The sequence below is a fragment of the Kogia breviceps genome, chromosome 5, assembly GCF_026419965.1.
Source record: "Kogia breviceps isolate mKogBre1 chromosome 5, mKogBre1 haplotype 1, whole genome shotgun sequence".
NCBI lineage: Eukaryota > Metazoa > Chordata > Mammalia > Artiodactyla > Physeteridae > Kogia > Kogia breviceps.
Window position 1 is genome coordinate 83,965,870 of NC_081314.1, and position 23,633 is coordinate 83,989,502.

Consider the following 23,633-nt stretch of genomic DNA (forward strand, 5'->3'; position numbering starts at 1 on the left):
TTCTATTGTTTGTTTCTCCGTGGTGCATTCTGGATGAGTACTCATATATGCCTTCCAGTTAACTAAGAATCTCTTCAACTGTGTCTAATCTGTTTTTTAATAAACCCACTCAGTTTTTTATTTCAGTAACTGTAACTTAACTTCCAGATGTTCCTTTCAATTCTTTTTCAAATGTCAAAATTTTTCAAAATATTCTGATCTTTCATTATATTTTACTTTTTATTTTAATCATATTCAACATAATATTTTATGGTTTCTTTTGGTTCATTCTATTTTTTTTCTGGGTGGGTGACAGATCTCCTACTTGCTATATATGCAGACTCTACCTCATGGAAATTTACCTCTTGTATGGTTTGTAATTCTTGAAGATGACTACATCTTCAACAGGATTTTTTTTCTCCTCTTCCCTTTTTAAGTCTTGTATGCTGTGTTGTGAGAGTACAGTGCCTTTCATTTCTGTTGCTGCCAGAGCCCTAGAGATTTCAGTGATCCTTGTAATTTCTCAGCTTGGAATTCCCATGCAATCTTGATAATGTAAATTCCCCCCAGCATCTGATTGTGGTTTCCATTTTTTGTGGATCTTTCATCTACTTTCTACAAGGTCCCTGACAGAAAGTTTTTCCTGCTTTCCTGAGCCAGTGGACAGAGTTTTTCCTACTCTCTTTCACTGACTGGGCTGCTCATCAAGGGTCCACATTTCAAGAAGGGAATCTGTTCTTTGTCACTCACCCACATATACTCTTGCCTTAAAAGCTGGAAAACAGATCCCTATTCTTGGCTGGGCACTAAAACTTTGGGGACCAACCCCTGAAGCTATATCTGAATCTGGGTCAGCTCCCACTTCATACTCTAAGTTTTTCCTTCATTTCTAGCATCTGGGAAATTTCCTTTTTTTTTTTTTTCTCAAGCGTGTCCTTTTTATTTTTAAAAAATATTTTTATGGCATTTCTATGAGTTTGAAGTCAGAGACCTGTCTATATCATGTTCAGCCTACTATGTTCCCAAATTCTTAGCTATGGAAGAAAAAGAAATTCTAGATAATGAATCCAGTGGCAACTTTATTTAAGTTTGGGACACCCGATAATAAGCTCTGCACAAAATTTCCCTTTGGACTTTTCTAGCTCCCTTTCTATGAGAAAGCGAAGCATATTGAAAAGAAACTTCGATTTGAACTCCCACTTCCTGGGTCAGTCCCCGTATTGCTTTTGCTTCTTAAAGAGAGACTTAGACTAATCAGTTTACTTCTCTGAGCCTTAGTATGTCATTTGCAAATTAGAAGTAAATAATACCTGCTTTATCTAGCCTACAGGTTTGTAGGGAGGATCAAAGAAGCTTAAAAGGTGTGAGATTAAGGTCTAGTGCTTTACGATTTGGAGTTGAAATTGAACTTAAATTCATTTTCCTGCCCCTCTTATCATCCCAGAGCCCAGTCTGCTCGTATAATTTACCTTTCGTCTTATTTGGGTTTTTTTCCCCTTTTCTTATTGAATTGGCTAAATCCCAAGCACAGTGTCAAATAGAAGTGGTGCTAACAGGCATCCTTGTCTCATTCCCAATCTCAGGAAATTTTTAATGTAATAACATTAAATATGGGTTTTGCTATAGGACTTTTGGTAGATATGCTTTATCAGATTAAAGTTACCTTCTCTTTCTATTTCGATGAGAGTTTGAATCACATACTGGTATTGGATTTTATCAGGTGCTTTTGCATGATAATCATAATTTCCCTGCTTTATTTTGTAACTGTGGTAAATTATTTTGATTGAATGTTAAACCAACTTTGCATTCTTGGAGTAAATCCAACTTGGTCTTGGTGTATTCTTTTCATATATCACTAGATTCAATTTACTAATACTTATTTTTTCAAATATTTGCATCTAAATTCATGAGGAATATTGACCTATCATTTTCCTTTCTTATAATCTCCTTGTGGGGTTTTAGTATCAGGATTATGCTAGCCTCGTAAAATGAGTTGGGAAGTTTTACCTCTGTATCTATTCTCTGGAAGAGTTTATGTAAGATTGGTTTTATTTCTTCCTTAGGTATTTGGAAGAATTCACAGTTAAAAACCTCTGGACCTAAAGTTTTCTTTGTGGGAGTTTTAAAATAACATTAAAGAAAATATGAAAGTGACTATTTCTTCTATATCAATTTTGATAACTTATGTTTTTGAAATAATTTGTCTGTTTCATGTAAATTGTCCAAAAATTTGTTTTTATATCCTCTATTGTCTTTCAATATCTGTAGGATCTGCAGTAATATTCCTTTTTTCATTTCTGATATGGGTAATTTGTGGCTTTTCTCTTATTTTCTTGGTCAGTCTTGCTAGAGGTCTATCTAGGACCAGTTTGGGGCTTTGTTGTTTATCTATTATATGTCAGTTTTCTATTTTATTAATTTTTGTTTTTTCTCTATTATGTCTATACTTTCTTTGGGTTTAATTAGCTGGGTTTTTTTTCTAACTTCTTACACTGGGTAGTCGTTTCATTGTTTTTTTCAGGCTTCCCTTTAGAAAGCTCTAAGACTTTAAATTTCTATCTAGGCACAGCTTTAGCTGCCTCTCTGAAATTTTGTTCATTATCATTCAGTTCAAAATACTGTCTGATTTCCATTATGATTTCTTCTTTGACTCATGGGTGGTTTAGAAATGTGCCACTTAATTTCCAAACTTTGAGAATGTTTATTATCTTTTAATTATTGATTTCTAGCTTACTTTCATTGTGCGTAGAACATGTGCTGTATGATTTCATTCTTTGAAATTTGATGAGATTTGCTTAATGCCAACTTTGGTAAATATTTCATGTGCACTTGAAAAGAATGCATATTTTGTAACTGTTGAGTGCATTGTTCTAAATATATCAATTAGGTCAAGTTTGTTAGTCTTTTTGTTCAAATCTTCTTTATCTCGACTGATTTTCTTTGTTGCTTGTTTCATCAGTTGCTAAGGAATGAGTATTATAATCTCCAAGTATAAGTGTGGATTTGTCTATTTCTCATTTTAATTCTGCCTATTTTTGTTTATATATTTTGAGGTTGTTTTACTAGGTGTGTTCTAATTTAAGATTGTTTAAACTTCCACAAGGATTTAACATTTTATCATCATGATATATCCTCTGTATATCCAGTAATACATTGTACTTTGAAGTCTATTTTGTCTGGTAATAAAACAGCTAAATCCACTTTTTTCCCCAGTTTTATTGAGATATAATTGACGTATAACTGTATTAGTTTAAGGTGTACAACAAAATGATTCGATATATGTATATACTGAGAAATGATTACCACAATAAGTTTAGGTAACATGCATAACCTCACACAGTTACAATTTTTTTTCTTGTCATGAGAATTTTTAAGATTGTGTTCATTAATGAATGAATGGATAAAGAAAATATGTTATATATACAGTGGAATATTATTCAGCCATAAAAAAGAAGGAAATTCTGCCATTTGAAACAACATGGATGGACCTTGAGAGCATTATGCTAAGTGAAGTAAGTCAGAGAGAGAAAGACAATTACTGTATTAGCACACTTAGATGTGGAATCTGAAATAACCAAACTCATGGGAACAGAGAAGAAATTGGTGGTTGCCAGAAGTGGGGGTGGAAGGGGGAGAGGGGTAATATGGGTGAAGGTGGTCAAAGGTGCAAACTTCCAGTTATAAGATAAATAAGTTCTGGGGATATAAGGTACAACATGGTGACTATAGTTAATAGTATTATATTGTATAAACCAACTTATTTTTAGTTAATGTTTTGTGGTGTATCTTACTTCCATCTCTTAACTTTTATGTTTCCTGTACCCTTGTATTTACAGTGTATTTCTTGTAAATAAGATACAGTTAAATTTTGCTTTGATAACCAGTCTGACGTCTTAGTTTTTTAATTTGATTCTTGGACCTTGCCCCCAGATATTCTTTTTTTTTTAACATCTTTATTGGTGTATAATTGCTTTACAATGGTGTGTTAGTTTCTGCTTTATAAGAAAGGCCCCCAGATATTCTGATTCAGAGTTATACATGATGCCCAGGAATCTACATTTTAAAAAGCACCTGAGACAATTCTGGTGCAGGTGAACAGTGTTTTGAGGAACACTGGGTAGGATGTGGAATCAGTTTTCCAAGTGGTTAATGAAAGGACTTAGAGAGGCAAGACTATGAATCAGATGCTGACAGGGAGTAAAACATATTAACAGTAAGGGAAGAAGGAGTGAAGGGAGTATAGCTAGATGGTCCAAAGCCTCATGCAAGGTATTTCCTATTTTTCAACTCCAGGGTAATTTGAATGTGGAAGAGTGAACAGCATCCATCTGAGAGGGCAGCAGGAGAAGTTTTGTCTTCAGGGTAGAGGCTGGCATCAGTTAATACAATGAGGTTGAGGATAAGAATATAATGGAATTTTATATAATCATGGAGTAAGTTTCTAGGAGAGAAGTGGAAAGATTTGGAAGAAGGAAACAATTGGGATTGAATAATGGGTAGAGGAAGCAGAAAGCAGTTTGGGAATCAGAATATGAGAAACCAATTAAGGACCCAAAGTATATGGTAACAGGATAACAGGTCTTGAGTGTAGCTGGTAGCAAAATTTCCAAAAGAAACTTTGTCTTAGCAGCCTCCTGTATATGAAGGTGGAGACTCAGGGTATATCTGTAAGGAGTGCTTCTATGTGTGTCCCAGAGAGCAGATCAAGATGAGTTTAGTTAGTTCCCAAGACCCTGACCAACTTTTAGAAGTAACAGTAGCGATTTCCTTTGGAATCCCCTGCTTTTGGAGAAAGTGAAATTGAAGTTCCCTTGAGTTACCTTATGAAAGACTGCCGACTTTTGAACTCCCTCCATAGTTCCAGGGAACAGTGGGGAGGACGTAAAACTGCCCAAAGGAAGACTGGAATAAAGGCTACAGTAGTCGAAGACATGTGTCATGTAATAATGTGACGGATTTTACTGGAATTAGTGTGTTACTGACTTCTTTAAAGCCACACTGGTCTGAATTGCATTACCATGGAAGAGTTGGGCATGTAGGGCTGAAAGTGATCTTGCTTTTATTACTCTTCATTGAATTGGGCTGGTTGATCTGTCTTCTTTGAGAAAAATTCATTTCTTGAGTGACAACATAAGTAAAAGGCATTTTTAAACGATAATCTTAAGGAAAGTTCTGATAGACATGTAAATTATTTTGACTGTTGTTGTAATAATGTGAACAATTCTTCCCTCTAGCAAGGATGATTAAATATGATAAAGCCTTTACCTAAATAACTTGAAAGAACACTTTCTTCTGTAGCAGCTTTTATACTGCAATTACAGCTTCTGTGTTACTGAAACCTGACAGGGGATCTCCAGAATCAGTATAGATCCATAAATACACACTCTTCAGAACTCTTAAAAACATTTGCCCCATTTAGCTCATTTCACATCTGTTAAGAACCAACTAAAAATAGAGATGGTAAAGGTGATAATGTAATTGTTTAATTTCAAGTACTGGGTGAAGCTAATAAGCTTAAAGTATGTACTCAGTAATTATTAACATTTTGGATTTAGTATGCAGTGCAGAGGTGTTCATAACTGAACTGAAGGGAAAAGGGAGAAAAGTTTTATTTTGTGGTATTCTTCATTCATTGCTGAGTTCTAATTTTGTTGCCCCAAGTCTAATGGGACCAATATAAATGCATGGCTATGCTTAATTATGAAAACAAAACTTACAGAATTTAATCTTTTCACAAATTAAAAATAAAGAAATTGATTTGTCATTTCTAGTTCACTTTAGTGGGATTTTTAACTCTAATTTACACATTGCACACAATCAATATCTATTGAATTCCTCTTGGGCAGCATAACAATATACAAGCACTGGGGAGAAAAAAAAATTTTTTTAAGGGCAGTCTTCTTACCACTAAAAATATGAGGTGGGAACTGGTAGGTGGGACAAGGTCTTTATATAAATGATCTTTAAAATAATGGTAATAATAAATGATGGCTAACATTTTTTAGTGCTTACTTTGGCTAGGCACCTATTTTACATACTAATCCACAAGGCTTAATGCCCACAACCCTTTGAGGTGGGTACTGTTAGCTTCCCTATCTGACACATGAAGTAGTTGAGGCACAGAAGTATTAACTGACTTGTCCACGGTCACAATGCTAATAAGTGATAGAGGTGGAATTCAAACCCAGACAGTCTGGTTCAAAAGCCTGTGCTTTTGATCACTACTCTGTACTGCCTTTTGTTACATGGTATTAAGAAAAACGTATTCTAATGCTGTTAAATACAGAAATGACTAGACTCATATGGAGATTTTAATTTAATTTAAATGAACTAAAATTAAAAATTTAGTTGCTTGGTTGAACTAACCACATTTCGAGTGCCCAGTAGTCACATGTTGCTGGTGGTTACTATATTTGACATTTCCATCATCACAAAGTTCTGTGGGATAGCTCTGATATAGAATATAAGTGTTCAAGCGAGAAAGCGAGGTGCTTGTGAAGAATAGAAAATTATACTGAGTGCTAATGATTGAATGGGTAGCCTGGGCAATGGACAAATGTACTATTCCTTAAGAAGGGAGATATATATTATAGGTGAAAGAGAAGGAAATGATAAATTTAGCTCTGGACATGATGAAGGGAGGGATCTGTGAGCTATCCAATGTCTAGAAGGCATTTGATGTGTTGAAGCTCAAGAGAGAATTCTGAGTTGGAATTATCTGTATAGGGATAATCCTGAACCATGAGAGCTGATGAGGTTCTCAGAAAGGAAAATTTAGAAAGAGAAGAGCTGAGGGAGAACCATGGGGTATATTTAGAGAGTTGATGATGAAAAGGGGGTCAGAGAAAGATTGATCAAAGAGATAGAACGGATAGCCAAGATGATGAAATACCGCAAAAGCAAAAAAGAGATGAGAATTTCATGAAGGAGGGATTGATATTTAGTATGAAATAATATAGAGATATAAGGACTAAGAGAAAAAAAATGGATTTGGTGACGATGAAGGTAGTGCTGACCTTTGAAAATGCAATGGAATGTTAGTGGCAGAAACCAAATGATGTGAGTAGGCAGAGAGGAGATAGAAACAGAGGTTTAAATCAGTCGTTTAGAGGTTAAAGGAGCAGATGGGTACAGAATAGAAAGGGAAAGTGAAGAATTTTTTAAATTTATTTTTATTTTTTTAATAAATTATTTTATTTATTTTTGGTTGTGTTGGATTGCCGCGCGAGGGTTTTATCTAGTTGCGGCGAGTGGGGGCTACTCTTCATTGCAGTGTGTGTGCTTCTCGTTGTGGTGGCTTCTGTTGTTGTGGAGCACAGGCTCTAGGCGTGCAGACTTCAGTAGTTGTGGCGTGCAGGCTCAGTAGTTGTGGCTCGTGGGCTGTAGAGTGCAGGCTCAGTAGTTGTGGCACACAGACTTAGTTGCTCTGTGGCATGTGGGGCATGTGGGATCTTCCCGGACCAGGGGTTGAACCCGTGGTCCCTGCACTGGCAGGTGGATTCTTTTTTTTTTTTTTTTTTTTTTTCTTTGCGGTACGCGGGACTCTCACTGTTGTGGTTTCTCCCGTTGCGGAGCACAGGCTCCGGATGCGCAGGCTCAGCGGCCATGGCTCACGGGCCCAGCCGCTATGCGGCACATGGGATCTTCCCGGACCGGGGCACGAACCCATGCCCCTGCATCGGCAGGCGGACTCTCAACCACTGTGCCACCAGGGAAGCCCGACAGGCGGATTCTTAACCACTGCACCACCAGGGAAGTCCAAGGGGGTTTTTTTTTAATAGAGGAAATGAACTTGGCTGAAGGCAAAACAAGATTACTGGTAAGGAAGAGGCAATTAGCAGACACCTTTATAATATTATTCATTCATTCATTTGTTCATTCATTATATATATTGCATACCTCCTGGGTATCAGACACTGCAAAGAATTAGAAGTACAGCAATGAATGAGACAAATTTAATTCCTACTCCCCTGGTACACTCTCTACACTCTCATTGTTGACTTTTTTCCTTCCTTCTGTCTTTTCTCCCAACTCTCTCCTAAGACCTCCTACCTTCCTGACTCTCTTTAATAATAGTTCTACAGGCACACATACTAAACCAAACCTAATAGAGAATATCTACAACATCCACTGCTCTTTCCTGATGTGTATCATTTTCTTTACTAAATTTGTTTCTCCTTTTTAAAAATTACAACAATGAATAAACTCTTCAAATGAGACAAAACCTTTTATACTTAGTCTTGATTTGATTTCCAATAAAAAGTTAAGAGGTGAGTAAATGAGAAGTACCAAATTTACAGTATGGTTCCTTTTCCCATTTGATGATCAGCACATACTTTTGCTACCTGTTGAGAAAAAATCCTTCTTTATATAGCTGTAAAGTCTTTAATGACTTTAAATATTCATTCCTTGATGACCTGATTTAAATATAAAACACATTTCTTATAGTTTGGCATTAGCCCCCATCATGTTGGGCTCTTAGTATAGCACTGATGTACCACTTATTGTGTCAAGAGCAATACTTGTTAAAATGTCAAGCTTTCCCTTGGAGATCACTCACCCATATAAAAGATATTATGTCATAGCTGCGAGCTACAAGCCACGGTTTAAAGTTTTTAGGACTCATTACATTTGAATTAAGTAAAATTTAGTTTAATTCACCAGTTTGGAAAGAAAGAAGGGTGCCTTCTCTTCTAATTCTGGAAGGAAACATGAAAAGATGTAATTAAGGAAGGTATTTTGTGGTGAAGAGTACAGATGAGTGGGTGAATCTGGCTTGGGAGTGTGTGTAGCCAGAAGGGAGCTGGCTAATAGACTTGGTATATTGCAAGGCTAAGAGGGCATGCCACCTGGAAGTTGTATTACATAGTGGCTATTCTGGAAGGAGTTACAGTCTGTTTACAGTCTGTAAACATTAGACATTTGAAATAACTTTAGAGAAGAAAATGATGTACTTAAATGGTTGCCCAGCTTAATTATGTATGAGAATCACCTAGAGAGCTTTCTTTAAAATACAGATTCTTGAGCCCCACCCCAGAAGCTTCAAGAGTTGTCCAAGAATCTGTATTTTTTAGAATAAGCCTTCCTATTGGTTCTGATTTAGTTTGTTCTTAGAACTGTACTTGAGAAGCGCTGGAATTCAGTAAAATAATAAACTGAGTATAATAAAACCTTAGAGGATGATATATCCTGAATTTATTCCTTGATTTAACTAAACATATCAAAGCATCTAATATGTGCCAGGTATTATGCTATGTTGTAGGCCTACCAAGATGAATAATATGGTCCATGCTCTTAAGCTCAGAGTCTAATAGAAGAGATATTGGCAGATAAATAAGACAGTGTGGTTAGTGAAATGATAGAACTGTGCAGGATGTTATGGGAGCAAATAAGAAGAGTACCTAACTGGCTCTGATTGGTTTTGGAGCCAGGGAGGGTGGCAGGATCAACAAAGCTTCACTCAAGTGGTTGAGCTTTTTGATACCAGGTAACTGACTCCTTATAATACCTTGTGTTGTTCGTTTCAGTGGTTTTGCTTAGAAATCTTGATAATATAAATTATAAATTTCCTTGCTTTCATAAACAGAATTCATGTAGTTTAACCTTTTTATTGATGACTTAACATTTTCACATATTATCAGTTATTTATGCCATATAGCAAAATAGTGATACCTTTTATCACAGTATACAAGATTACTTTCTATTATCCACAATGGTCCCCAACTGCTGTGATTTTGCTGTTGTCATTTTTGTGTCCTATCCTCTTTGTTGCCAGTCTGCTAATTGTCTTCTCTTAATGTCAATGTGGCTATCTGTAGAATATCTTATTTACTTAAAGTTTTCCTTGGACAAAAGGATTTGGACCCCAAAAAATGTGAATAAGTAGAAAGTATGAAGCATTCTGTTAAATATATATTGATATATGTATTTTATGACATCTATTTTAACTATTCAGCTATCTTGCTTTCTGTTATTTCAAAGCCGTTTGATATACAGAATATAACTTCTTAGTTTTATAAGCAAAGAAACTGAGACTCAAAGATATCAGGATAATTAGTAGCAATCAATGAATATAGTCTAGGCCTCCTGATACCAAAAGAGTTCCATTGTATAAAATCAGTAATTCTTAACTAGAGGTTACAGCAAAATCATTTGGAGAATTGTTCAAATTATGCATGCCAAGGACTGGACCCCAAAGTTACTGATTCAGTAAGTCTGACATGTATATTTCTTTTTTTAAATGACTTTTTTTTCACCTTTATTGAGATATAACTGACAAATAAAGTTGTAAGATATTTAAAGTGTATATTGTGATGATTTACTATATTCTTACACATTGTGAAAGGATTCTTCCCATCCAGTTAATTAGCACATCCATCACCTCACATGTTTATTTATTAATTATTTGGTGAGAACATTTAAGTTCTACTCTCTTAGCATGTTTCAGTTATACAATAGAGTGTTATCAACTACAGTCACCATATTATAATTAGGTCCTCAGACCTTACTCATTTTAGAGCTGAAAATTTGTACCTTTATACCAATTTCTCCCTATTTCCCCCACCCCTGTGCAACCCTTGGCAACCACTTTTCTATTTTCTGTTTCTATCAGTTTAACTTTTTATTTAGATTCTACATATAGGTGATAGCATGCAGTTGTTTTTTTATTTTCTCTGAGTGGCTTGTTTCACTTAGCATAATTCCCTCAAGATCCAATCGTGTTGTCGCAAATGGCAGGATTTCCTTCCCCCGCCAACCTCATGGCTGAATAATGGGATAATATTCCATTCTCATGGCTGTATATCACATCTTCTCTATTCCTTCATCCATTGACAGACATTTGAATTGTCTTCATATCTTGGCTGTTGTGCACAGAACATGGGAGTGCATATATCTCTTCAGTATCCTGTTTTCATTTCCTTTGGATATATACCCAGAAGTGGGATTGCTAGATCATATGGTAGTTCTATTTTTAACTTTTTGAGGAACCTTCATTCTGTTTCCATGGTGGCTGAACCAATTTACATTCCCACTAGTAGTGTACAAGGGTTCCCTTTTCTCCACATACTCACCAACACTTATCTCTTAGGTCTCTTTGATAACAGCCATATTAAGAGGTGTGAGGTGCTATCTCACGCTTTTGATATGCATTTCCCTTCTGATTTGTGATATTGAGCACCATTTCAGGTATTTGTTGACCATTTGTCTTCTTTGAAAAAATGTCTATTCAGTTCCTCTGCCCACTTTTTAAATTGGGTTTTTTGCATTTGAATTGTATTATTTCTTTATATATTTTGGATATTAACCCTTTATCAGATGTATGATTTGCAAATATTTTATCCCATTCCATAGGATGCCTTTTCACTTTGTTGCTGGTTTCCTTTGCTGTGTAGAAGGTGTTTTATTTGATGTAGTTCCACCTGTTTATTTTTTGCTTTTGTTGGCATGTATATTTCTAAAAAAAAAAATCGTGAAAGATTCTGATGTACACCCCTGAACCACCGTATTATAATCTGGCTCTTGTCTATATTCTAATAGATAAGGTTGCCATATATCAGGTTTCTTTTCTGAAATATAAGCAGTAAATTCTTATAGAGTCTAGACCATGAGAAAGAGAGAGATTTTGGAGTTTACTCTGAGTAAGAAAGTCATTGGAGAGTTTTGAATTGAAGGAGAATATGATCTAACTTTCATTTTTAAATGATTACTCTAGCTTCTATATGGAGAACAAATGGAGGGTGGTGGGAAAGAGAGTCGGTGAGGCTCTAGTGGGGAAATCAGTTAGGGGATGATTACTTTAATTCAGGCAAAGAGATAGATAGAGGCTTTGAGAGTGGTAATAGTTGAGATGGTAAGAAATGAAAGGGCTTTGGATATTTTTTTAAGGCAAAAGCAACAGAATTTGCTGACAAATCAGATATGCAGTATGAGAGGAGTTAAGTTTTAAGTTAAGAGTTAAGTTAACGCTTAAGTTTTTGGCCCTTCAACTAACTAGAAGGCTAGAATTGCCTTTTACTGAATCAGAGAAAACTGGGAGAAGAATGGGTTTGGGAGGAAGATTGTGATATTATTTTTAAATATATTAAATTTGAGGTGCCTGTTAGACATCCAAATTGTAGTTAGGTGATATGGTAGTCTGAGGTTCAAGGGACTGCTCCAGGATGTATATAAATTTGGAATTCATCAACGTATTTATGACATTTTAAATCATAAGAGTAGATGAAATTGTCAAAAGAGCAAGTGTTGCTAGATATCCAAGAACTAAACCTTGGAACACTCTAACAATTAAGAGGGTAGAGAGATGAGGACAACCCAAATGGAGACTGAAAAGGCTTAGCCAGTGAAGTGGGAAGAAAAGCAGAACAGTATGATATCCTGTAAGTTAAGTGAAGAAAGTATTGAAAGAGGAGTGATTAGTTTTATCAGATGGTAGAGTAAGATGGAAACTGTTCATTGATTGTTGGATTTAGTAGTGTGGAAGCCATTAATGACCTTGATAAGGAATATTTCAGTGGGGTGACTGGGACAAAAGGTGTGACAGGAATGAGTTCAAAAGAGAATATAAGGAAAAGAATTAGAGACAGTTTAGAAGAGACAACTCTTTAGAGTGCTTTTGCTGTAAAAAGGAATAGAGAAGTGGTATGGCAGCTAGGGGAAGACATGAGGTCAAGAGAAGGTTATTTTAAGATGGGAAAAATTATGGCATGGTTGTTCGCTGGTGGGAATTATCCAACAGAGAGGGAAAATTTGATGATGAAAGGGAGAACTGATAGAGCTACCTCTTTGATAAGAAAGAAGGGATGGGATTTTATGTATAAGAAGGGGATTTGACCTTAGGGATACAGACAGTTTATCTATAATAGCTGCAAGGAAAGCAGATTATATGGGTACAGATGCAGGGAGTGGACAGATAAGGGAAGAGCAGGTTGTAGAGTTCTCTTCTGATTGCTTCTGTCTCTGGAAGCAAGATTATTAGCTGTGCTTGAGGACAAGGAAGAGAGATTGGAAGTTTGAAAAAGAGGAGTAAGTGTGAAATAGTTACCTAGGGGAGGAAAAGAGGAAATAGACTATGGAACTGATTGAAGGAGAGCTCCAAAGGTAGACTTGAATTTAAAAATGAATCCAGGGGCTTCCCTGGTGGCGCAGTGGTTGAGAGTCCACCTGCCGATGCAGGGGACGCGGGTTCGTGCCCCGGTCCGGGAAGATCCCACGTGCCGCAGAGTGGCTGGGCCCGTGAGCCATGGCCGCTGAGCCTGCGCGTCCGGAGCCTGTGCTCCGCAACGGGAGAGGCCACAACAGTGAGAGGCCCACATAACGGGAAAAAAAAAAAAATGTAAAATGAATCCAGTTAGCTTGAATGTGTATTTTTCTGAACATTACACTCGCTAGCTGGGTTGCAGACATGGAATACAGGAAAAGGTGGATATAATCAGGGCTGGAGTTTTGTCTAATGAATACTATGTTAGGGAGGGGTAAAGGAGAGATTAAAATGACAAATAGCAGAATTTATGCTTAGGAAGGAAGTGAAGGTTTGGAAGTGGAAGGGGGGACTTTGGAAGGTGTTAGGATCCATGAACTATAGGGACCTTTGGGGTCAAAGATTATTATTAGAGCTGGAGTGTTAGAGAGAGGACGCTGCAAAGATAGGAGGTGGTGATTAGAGAGCCAGAGGGTAAGCTGCTGATATGGAATGTTCAGTGCTTTAAACTGCAATAAAGGTGTTTATGAGTTTTCTTAGTGGCTATAATAATTATTTTGATGGATTCATTTGTTAGGTTCATGACTACAAAGAAGGAACCCCAGAAGAAAAGACCTACTATATAGAATTTTGGGATGTTGGAGGCTCTGTGGGCAGTGCCAGCAGTGTGAAAAGCACAAGAGCAGTATTCTACAACTCTGTAAATGGTAAAACAATTTTTATTTTTACCATATATTAATGGTCTCAGATCATCTGATGAGGAATGCTGGACTCATCTTAATTTAAGAAAGATCTAAGATACTCCCAACTCTTAATTTAAATCTGCATATCACATTCCAGTTCTTGTTTTTTAGATTCTAACTATGTATTTCAGAACATTAGATATTTTCTTTGTCTAAGTGTTTCTATTTATATTATTGTCATAAACTAAATATTGAGAGATAGTTTGGGTACTCGACATAAAACATGGAACCTTCCAAAACACTGTCCCCTGGGAGTGCTGTTTCTTCAGTCAACTAAGTATATACCATTAGGAGTCCCATGGTCTAAGACAGATGTCCCAGAGATACTGAGATTTTTTTTCATCTGCTCCTTAGACTCCGGTGTAATTATAAAAGCTGCCTAAGGATGTTTTTAGGGGTGCAGAAATTTCATCCAGTTATAGATATACAAACACCTGGAGCAGACTTCCAGGTAGAGGTGTGTAATAGGACATAATTGCAGTTCATAGAGTGCCTACTCTGTGTCCAGGAACTAAACTACTGACACCTATGATTTACCTATAGAATTTTTTTATCTTCTCTTTTCTTTAATTCATTTTTTACCTTTTTTTTTTTACTTTGAAATATTATTTCAACTTCCCTTTGATTGAGGTACCAAAAGATTTGGTATCTTACCCCTTCCTTTCTGGTAGATGCTTAGCTATTAATTGGCCTTCATTTATACTATGCTTAGATCTCATTCTATATTAAATAAGCATTGTAATTATTCAGTACCATCTTCATTACTTATATTCCTCTTTCAATATCTTATCCCATATCATAAGGTGTTGTAGATACTTCAAAAAAGTAGAGAAGGCTCTTGCCATTGGATACTGTAGAATATAGGATGAGTCATGTTAGTTCAGACCTATGTCGCATTTAGCTCGGAATTCTATCTGAAAGTGTCACAATCTAATTGAAGAAACAAAATATCATAAATGAAACAAAACACAGTTTAAGATGGTGACATTAATATATGACATCATAATGATACATGATAAAGTACATGATAATGGCATATATTAATGGAATGTATATAAATGAAAAAAACAGTAAGATAAGACTGGTATAGTATTAGGTGACTTGCAAAGAGCAGGAGAGAAAGAAATGAAGCCTGGTTTAGATCTAGGATCAAGTGATAAACTTGGATTATATCAGTCAAATGACTTGTCAAAGTTGATATCAATCCGATTTGGCAAAGAAAAATTTGGATAAATAATACTTTTCCTGTTTAGATCTTTTTGAGAAAGAGTTAGGATAAAAATTATAAATAAATAATAAAGTTAAAGACCATTCAAATCCTAGAAACTTTATGGAATTCTGAGTTGTAAGCTTAGTAAGTACTGAAGAAATCCATCTAAATCTATATTTATTTGGTTATCTTTTCTATACCTACGCTCCATTAGTGATTTGTGTCTTCCTTAAATATTATTGAAGTAACTTCATATATCCTATGTTAGTTTTACAAGTAAGACTGAGAGATATTCCTGTTTCTTAAAAAGAAAAAAAAAACTCCCTATTAAGAGCAATCTTAATAGGGACTCACAGACATAGAAAACAAAATTATGGTTACCAAAGGGGAAAGGGAGGGAGGGATAAATTAGGAGTTTGGGATTAGCAGATACAAACTACTATATATAAGATAGATAAACAATAAGGTCCTACTGTATAGCACAGAGAACTATATTCAATATCTTGTATTAACCTATAATGGAAAAGAATCTGAAAAAAATATATATATATCTGAATCACTTTGCTGTACCCCTGAAACTAACACAATATTGTAAATCAACTATACTTCAATGAAAAAGAAAGAAAAATCAGTTTCTGTGTTCTTCGAGCCTACCTCTGGAACATTTCTCTTGGTAGAAGCATTCAAGGTTCTTTACTCCATCTACCATCCTTAGTTTTCTAAGAAACAGAGCATAAGGATCACTCCATTCAAATGCAGTCTATTCTTAGCAATAACTTTCTTCCCTCAATACCCTACCTCTTCCAACTGTGATGAATGAGGCTGGTAATCCCCAAAGGAAACCTGTAAAGTGTCTCTACCTCTCTATTTTTAAAGATTTAGAACATATTCTGATCAGCTATCACCCTGACTTCTTTCCTTTGGACCTCACTGTGTCCCATCCCTTCTAGCTCATAATCTACAAAGCAGGAACTCTCAGCCCAAATGAAAAAAGGAAAATAAGGGAAAAGGTGCTCAATGCCCTTAAAAGCTCAAAAGCCTTAAATAGAGATCCTCAAAAAATAAACTCCTCCCTGTGCATCTAATAGCTCATTTAGGCCTTTGTAATCTTTTCACTCTCCCAACCAAACCCACCCATAGTTTTGTGGTATTTATACCTATGAAATAAGGAGAGGAGAAAATATCTTCCACTCCTTTGCCCTGAAGTGACTTTATTCTGCCTTCCTCCAGTCTTTTACTGTCAGAATACTTGATTTCAAATTCTGGCTACCCCACTTACCATGTGACCTAGGGTAAGTTACTCAACCTCTCTGAGCCTCAGTTTCCACATGTGTAAAATGAAGATAATAATTCTTACCTCATAGGACTGTTCTGAAAATCAAATTAGATGCCACATGTAAAGCACAATATTTACCACAGAAATACTGAATAAATGTTAGCTATATTCTTTAACGGTAGCTCTTTATTCCTTTTTAAAAATCTATCCTTGTTCATATTTCCTTAAGGCCTAATAGAGCCCTTCATTGAGGAAGGTAGAGTGAATGCAGTTGGACATGGGGGCAAGAGTCAGATCTCTATTTTTTCCAGATCCCAGGAGAGATACAGATTTATCTGAGCTAACTGGAACTAGTCAACTATAATTTGCACAAGCACCTTAGTTGCACAATGTCTGTAAAAACTAGAGGAGCCAAATAATTCTAACTCTTATGCCCTTCTTTTTCAAATTTACCTATCTTACATCTTGAAGACGGAAGAATCATCAGTTTCACATTCTCTCTTCACAGCAGAATCTGGGTAATATAGGCAAGGGTTGGGGATTTAAAAATCTATTGTCTCTTGATCACAAGATGGTTCCCTAAATTTCACTAGGCATTAAAGCTTTTCCTTTTTTGTCAATATCATATTGTAATAACGTGCTTTACCTTTCTGTCTAGGATCTTAACTGATTCTGTTTAATTGTATTTCTAAACCTTATTACATTTTGCTATTTTTCAGTCTCTTAAAAGTCCATCTGTTTTCTACTATTCATACTTCTTGACTATCTTTTCCTACGTCCTTCTAGTGGCATATTTCTTTTGCTTTGTTGACTAAATCTCTTACAGGTAGAGCAAGTTTACATAGCTAGCCATTAATCCGAAGAACTAAATGATTAGACTTTTGAGTTGATTAGGTTCAGGTGATCTACAAGAAAACATCTTGTCAGCTAAAGAATAGGAATTGTGTCAAATTAAATCAATACCATTTTAATAAATTTTTATTATTAAATATTTTGAGTGTAAGTAATATGTGTATATATGATGTCTATGACAGATGCATAGTGTGGAAAAAAATAACTTTTTTGAATGAATATAATTTCCTATATACTTGAAGTAGTTTTGATTCTTTTTATTGATGAAGTAGTTCTGTAATTAGGACCAGGCAGAGTAGGCACTCATTAAGTGTTGAATGAAGAAAAAAAGAAAACACATTCTAAAAGTTTACTGACATTCTGTCAGCCCTTGTAGAATTTTTTTAAAGTTATATAACTGACAAAAGCTTTTAGATAACTTTTAAATAATTATTTGCAATAACTTACAGAAGAAATTTTAAAATAATTGTGTCTGAGTTTGTTAGTTGTACCAAAATGCATTCAGTAAGCAACCTAATGTTTTGCCAATTGTGAAATGAAGAGGCGTTGTTACAATATTGACGTTATTTTCTTTGATTATTTTAGGTATTATTTTAGTCCATGACTTAACAAATAAGAAGTCATCCCAAAACTTGTATCGTTGGTCATTGGAAGCTCTCAACAGGGATTTGGTGCCAACTGGAGTCTTGGTAACAAATGGGTAAGCCCAGATTACTTCACAGTTGGTTTGAAATGCTATAGCAATCCCAGGAATGTACCCTCCAAAATAACGTTTTGTAAAATGTTTGATTTGCAAATATTTTCTCCCAGTCTGTAGATTGTCTTTTCATTCCCTTAACAGTATCTTTCACAAAGCAATAGTTTTTCATTTTGATGAAGTCTAATTTCTCTTTTATGTATTATGTTTTTAGAATTATGTATAACAACTCTTTGCCTAATCCCAGATCATGCAGGTTTTCTCCTGTGTTTCTTCTAGAAGTTTTACAGGTTTTGGTTTACTTTTAGATCTATGATCTGTTTTGAGTTAGTTATAATGTGTGAGGGTTTGGTTGACGTCGATTTTTGTATATGAATGTCCAATTGTTCCAACATTATTTGTTTCTCTGAATCCTAATCTTCATAATGGTAGTTAAATATAGTGGCCTGAAAGATGCAAAGTTTTTTGTTTTTGCCTAAGTGGTACCAGCATATAATACAATACCTGGTTATCTGTCTCTTTGTGATGTTAAGGTGTTATCAGACTTATCCATTCATGATAAAATTCCCCATTTGTTTTTTACCTAATGATTTAAAAAGAAAAAGAGGATTTTGAGATCAAATTTCAAATTGGATATAAGATTTAATGAAAGAGGCTTCCCTGATGGTGCAGTGATTGAGAGTCCGCCTGCCGATGCAGGGGACGCGGGTTTGTGCCCCTGTCCGGGAGGATCCCACGTGCCGCGGAGCGGCTGGGCCCATGGGCCATGGCCGCTGAGCCTGCGCGTCCGGAGCGTGTGCTCCGCAGCAGGAGAGGCCACAACAGTGAGAGGCCCGCGTACCGCAAAAAAAAAAAAAAAAAAAAGATTTAATGAAAGAAAGTGAGAAAAAGGAAAGCTAAAAAGAGAAATAAGAGAACAGATTATAAATATACATATGTGCAACATATATGTTATGTTACATATATACAATAAATATATATGTTAATGTGCAAGAGATTATGAAAGACTGCAAGTGACAAATATGTGTATCAAAGATGATGTTTGATAAAATATATACAAAAAGTGGTATGTAAGCCAGAGTTAGAGTATAGTGGGGGAAAAAAGTCCTAAAGGAGGGCACTTTCAAGACTTCATTCTCTAATAAAGCAAATTTCAGTTTTGGACCATGTCTCCTAAGTCAACATTGATGTTAGTAAGAAGAATCAAAGGCCTTGAACTCAAACTATTGTTGGCTATGATGCAGTAATTAGAATGATAGTATTTTTATGAAATGGGAGGTAACATAATTCAAAACAATTTTGTTCCAAGGCTGAACAGTAACTGAGGCTCTGTAAAGGTTATTGTGAAGGGCAAAAAGACTTGGTAAGTGCGTGGGCGCACACACAAACACAATTTAGATTATTCAAAGAGAAAGAAGTGATGTCAAAGGAAGGAAAAAAATTATGCTCACCTGGTTTGTATTGATTGGGTTATGCAATATTGATTTACTGTCATAAGGTGTTGCAACCAGATTTTGCTGACTGTTATAAAGTGAGCTTATAATATGTCAGAAATCCAAATCTGTTTCATTTCTTATATGTGAGTAGAATTTATATTAATTGAACAACATTGGGCTGTATGTTCCTTTCAGTAATAGAAAGACAGTGACCCAAGGCCACTAACCCTAAGCGATTCTTACTACCTGTTCTGTGTCTCCCACAGCTCTTGTGTCAGGACAAACAACTATTTCGTACTTAATTCTTTCCTTTTACTATTCATTTTGCATTTCAATTTTTTCTTTCCCTTTCCATTTGTTGAATCCATCTTTCCCCAGGCTGTAGCATCACCTATGGTTGATTTATTCTGGCCTTCAGCATTCCTATTTCTGATTTTCCTCAAATGATGTATTTTTCTTTACTATTCATAGACAGAAATGAGTATGGTAGGTGTAAAGCTTATGCATACCCCAGAAGGCACCCAGAAGCTTGACATTTTCCCCCTCTGGCAAAAGGCGTGACTGCCATGCTAGGGTACGGGGTTTTCTCTCCACTGAGGTTTGAATCCACTCTCTGCATCTACCCAGAAAAATTCCTGAGCTGTTAGCCTTAGAAGACAGAGCTTTGGGAGAAGTCACGTCAACCTACTTTCATATACCTGGTGGGCACTCAGTTTATTCAAGTAGTCTATAAAGACCCATGGGGCAAATTTTGAGTAGTTGAATTAATAGTTGGAACTTGAAGATGGCGAGGATTGATTGAAAAAATGAACAAGTAGGTGGGAGAAAAGTAGATTTATAGGTAATGGGTGAGCAAGAGTCAGTGAAGTATCTGTAAAATAGTGTGAGTTGTTGCATTTAAATATTACACATCTACATCAGAAAGGTAAATTCTATTCTCCTCTTCATTATTATTTATCACAGGGATTATGACCGGGAACAGTTTGCTGATAACCAAATCCCACTGTTGGTAATAGGGACTAAACTGGATCAGATTCATGAAACCAAGCGGCATGAAGTTTTAACTAGGACTGCTTTCCTGGCTGAGGATTTCAATGCAGAAGAGATTAATTTGGTGTGTATTTTTTACTAATGCATGTTTGTATTATTATCAGGTAAAGGCAAAACCAAAGACTTCGAAAGTTCTATATTCTCACAGAAGAAGCTTTATATTTGAAATCAGGCATTTGGGTTCTAGTCCAAAAAGTAATGAAGATTGTAGCCAACATAGATTATGAGATAGGCAAAGCCTCCTTATATGCTGACCTGTTGGAATGTTCAAACTTTGTTTTATTCTTGCTTTAGAAAAGCCTCTTAGCTTCTTAAACTATAGAATTTACCTTAAAGGGTAAACAAGTATATAAATGAGAAAATTACAAACTGTAAACTAGGAGTGCTTCATAAGCATTAGTTTATATAAACTAATGTATAGTTAATAATGTATAAGCATTAGTTTATACAATGGATTGAGTCCCTTCCTGAGATATTTAACCCAATTAGAACTGGACATTAAGAAGGCTAGAAAAGTTCTCATATAAGCTGTTAGTGTTGCCTAGAGAATGATCCTGGCCAGCAGCTTCAGTCATGGTTTATATGTCATTATTCGCAAGTAGGATTTCTGCAGCATATCAGTGCACTGGCATTCCAGACGTGGTGGTGGTAGTTTAATACCACTAATGGCTAACATTTATTAAGCACTTATTAGTGCCAAGCACTGTTCTAGTGCTTTATGTACATTATCTCACATGCATGATCTTCACATCAATCCTATAAGGTAGGTACTATAAGTACCTCCATTTTAAAAACGAAGACTAGAAGCAAAGAGGGGTAATTAGGCCAAGGTTACACAGGTCAAACCAGGCACTCTGACTCCAGAGCCCATGCTCTACAATTAAGCCTGTTTTCCACTTAATTATCCTTCACCTAACATTTAGTATCTCGGAGCTGAAAGAATTGTTAGAAATCATCTAGATCACCAATTACTCAAACCTGACTGTGTATTCAATATTATAGTATTTGTGAAAATTTTTGAATAAGTGCCCCAGAGCTGGAGCTTTTTATTCATAAGGTTTGACAGAAGGACTCAGTAATCTTAACTAATGACTCAGCTGATTCTGATGCCCTTTCTCTGTGAATCAACATTGGTGAACGTGGCTTGGTTTAACTCCACCTGTACCCCCATAATTGAGTCAGCTTCTGCCTGCCATTCCATTGTTTTTTACATTCTGCTTTGCAGTGGAGGTGCTTTATTTTTCTCAGCTGCCACTATGGAATATTCAGCATAACTGCCCAGGTAGTCAACACTGGACCATCATATTCCAGAGAATTCCTGTTACATAGAATATATAATATCCTTGTCGAAGAAGTACTGAGGTTACTTTGTTTGAACATTGTTTCCAAAGGGAAATTTACCATTGAATACACTTAATTTGTTCCAGCAATTACTTTTTTTAATAATAAAAGTAGCTGGCATTTATTAAGTACTTACACATGCTAGACACATACTGTTCTACTTTTAATGTATTTTAGAATGCATCTGTTTCCAGTGCCTGTGGGTTTCTGTGACAATCATCTAGATATGTGCTTTTCCTATTTTACTTGCAAAGTCAGGGCGATCTTTAATTGTTAACAAGATGTAAAGGTACTCATGTGGCAAACATGGTCTTCACAGAATTCACATACAACATACTTATGGCCTTTTATCAGTGTACACCGTAAGAACACAGCAGAAACAAGAGGGTCTTGAGGATGCAGGGAAGAAAAAATGAGGAGGAAAATTGGATAAGAGTTTCAAAAAGAGGTAACAGTCAAAAAGACTCAGCAAGTAAATATAAAGTCTCAAGTAGAAACTAACACTGTTAGTGCTAGCATCTTTGGTTACTGTATGAATTTACTTAAAATTATTAAAAATTAAGAGTTAACATAACTGTATACATCAAAGATAGAATCAAAGCTTTCTTGTGCCTGGAAAAGAAAGGCAAGTTATTTAAATTATAAACAGGGAGATTACTTATTTTTTTTAATCCTATTAGGTTTTTTTGTGTCTAACACAAATTTTCCTCTGTTATGTGTTTACTTCAAAGTGATCATTCTGAAGCATCTTCCCTAGTTAATGTTTCTTTCTCAAGCTTAGGCAAGCATTTAGAGCTATCAATTTTCAGGCTTTGCCCTCCGCCATGATCAATAGCAGTTAGTTATAGTTCTTTCAGATCTAAAATTCTCTTCCTAAAATCATAGGGTTTTTCTAGCCTGGTCAACCTGAAATTGTGGAGGCTTAGAAATAAGTTTTTGGGAAGTTTTGTCTGTTTGTTTGATGTTTGATTTAATTTTTGTATTTATTACTTTAGCTCTATTTGGAGTCATCTCTGAAGTCTTTTGACAATCTGATGATTATGTGATCAATATCTGTTTTGTAAAACATATCTAATACAGATCTAGTTAAGGTTTGTCTTTTATATGCCTCAACTGCTGTATAAATGTGTTCAAACATGATTTCAAATACAACAGTTTACATGATGACATTTCAGTCTGCTTAATCCATATATAGAATTATCTTTTATTATGTTGGGTGCTTTTGTGTCTGAAAATTCAATCTGATGGCATTTTCTTGGGATGAAGAAAGAGGGAAACTAATATTTTAGTACCTACTATGTGTCAGACATGCATTATCTTATTTAATTTTCACAAAAATCCTCTGGGTTAAGTATTGCTATCTCCATTTCACAAATGAATAAGCTCAACTTTAAAGGTTTAGTAACCTAACCAATGTCACACAATTTAGAGATGTTGGGATAAATACTCAGATTCAGAGCCTGCTGGCTTCAAAGACCTCTGATTTTCTTTTACTCTATGATCTTTGAAAAGTTGTAGTCTCTCTTTTCTTTTGTGGTTTTGGAAAATGTGCAGCTTCTGGTCAGAATTTAAAATGTGAGCCTTGAATGTTGTATATTGGTAAAATGGGGATTGTTACAAAATGCATTGGAAAGGAATCATGTGGGCTTAGAGATTACAATCAGAATAATTGCAACAATAATAATTTCAGTGATTTCCCAAGGGACACAGGTGATCTACAACTGAAAAAATAAATGCTATCCTTGCAAAGGAGCCTATATGATATCCCCATGGTTGGGTCTTAGGTGGCATTTGAGGTACAAATCAAAGTACTCAGTCTCTTGAGTTGGCAAGTCAATGATGACAAGCTAA

General features: G+C 35.6%; 1 protein-coding gene across 2 annotated transcripts in view; it reads left to right on the top strand.

The window, feature by feature from the left end:
• The window catches only part of RABL3 (RAB, member of RAS oncogene family like 3), a 41,902-nt gene that overhangs the window by 7,676 nt on the left and 10,593 nt on the right, over nucleotides 1-23,633 (top strand). For both annotated transcript variants that reach the window (XR_010840758.1, XM_059065424.2), the window contains exons 3-5: nucleotides 13,755-13,884; nucleotides 17,844-17,958; nucleotides 20,355-20,505. Coding sequence is in view for 1 of the 2 variants with exons in the window: in XM_059065424.2 (XP_058921407.1) it covers nucleotides 13,755-13,884; nucleotides 17,844-17,958; nucleotides 20,355-20,505 (396 nt within the window). In the remaining variant the exon portion in view is untranslated. The remainder of the gene's footprint in view (nucleotides 1-13,754; nucleotides 13,885-17,843; nucleotides 17,959-20,354; nucleotides 20,506-23,633) is intronic.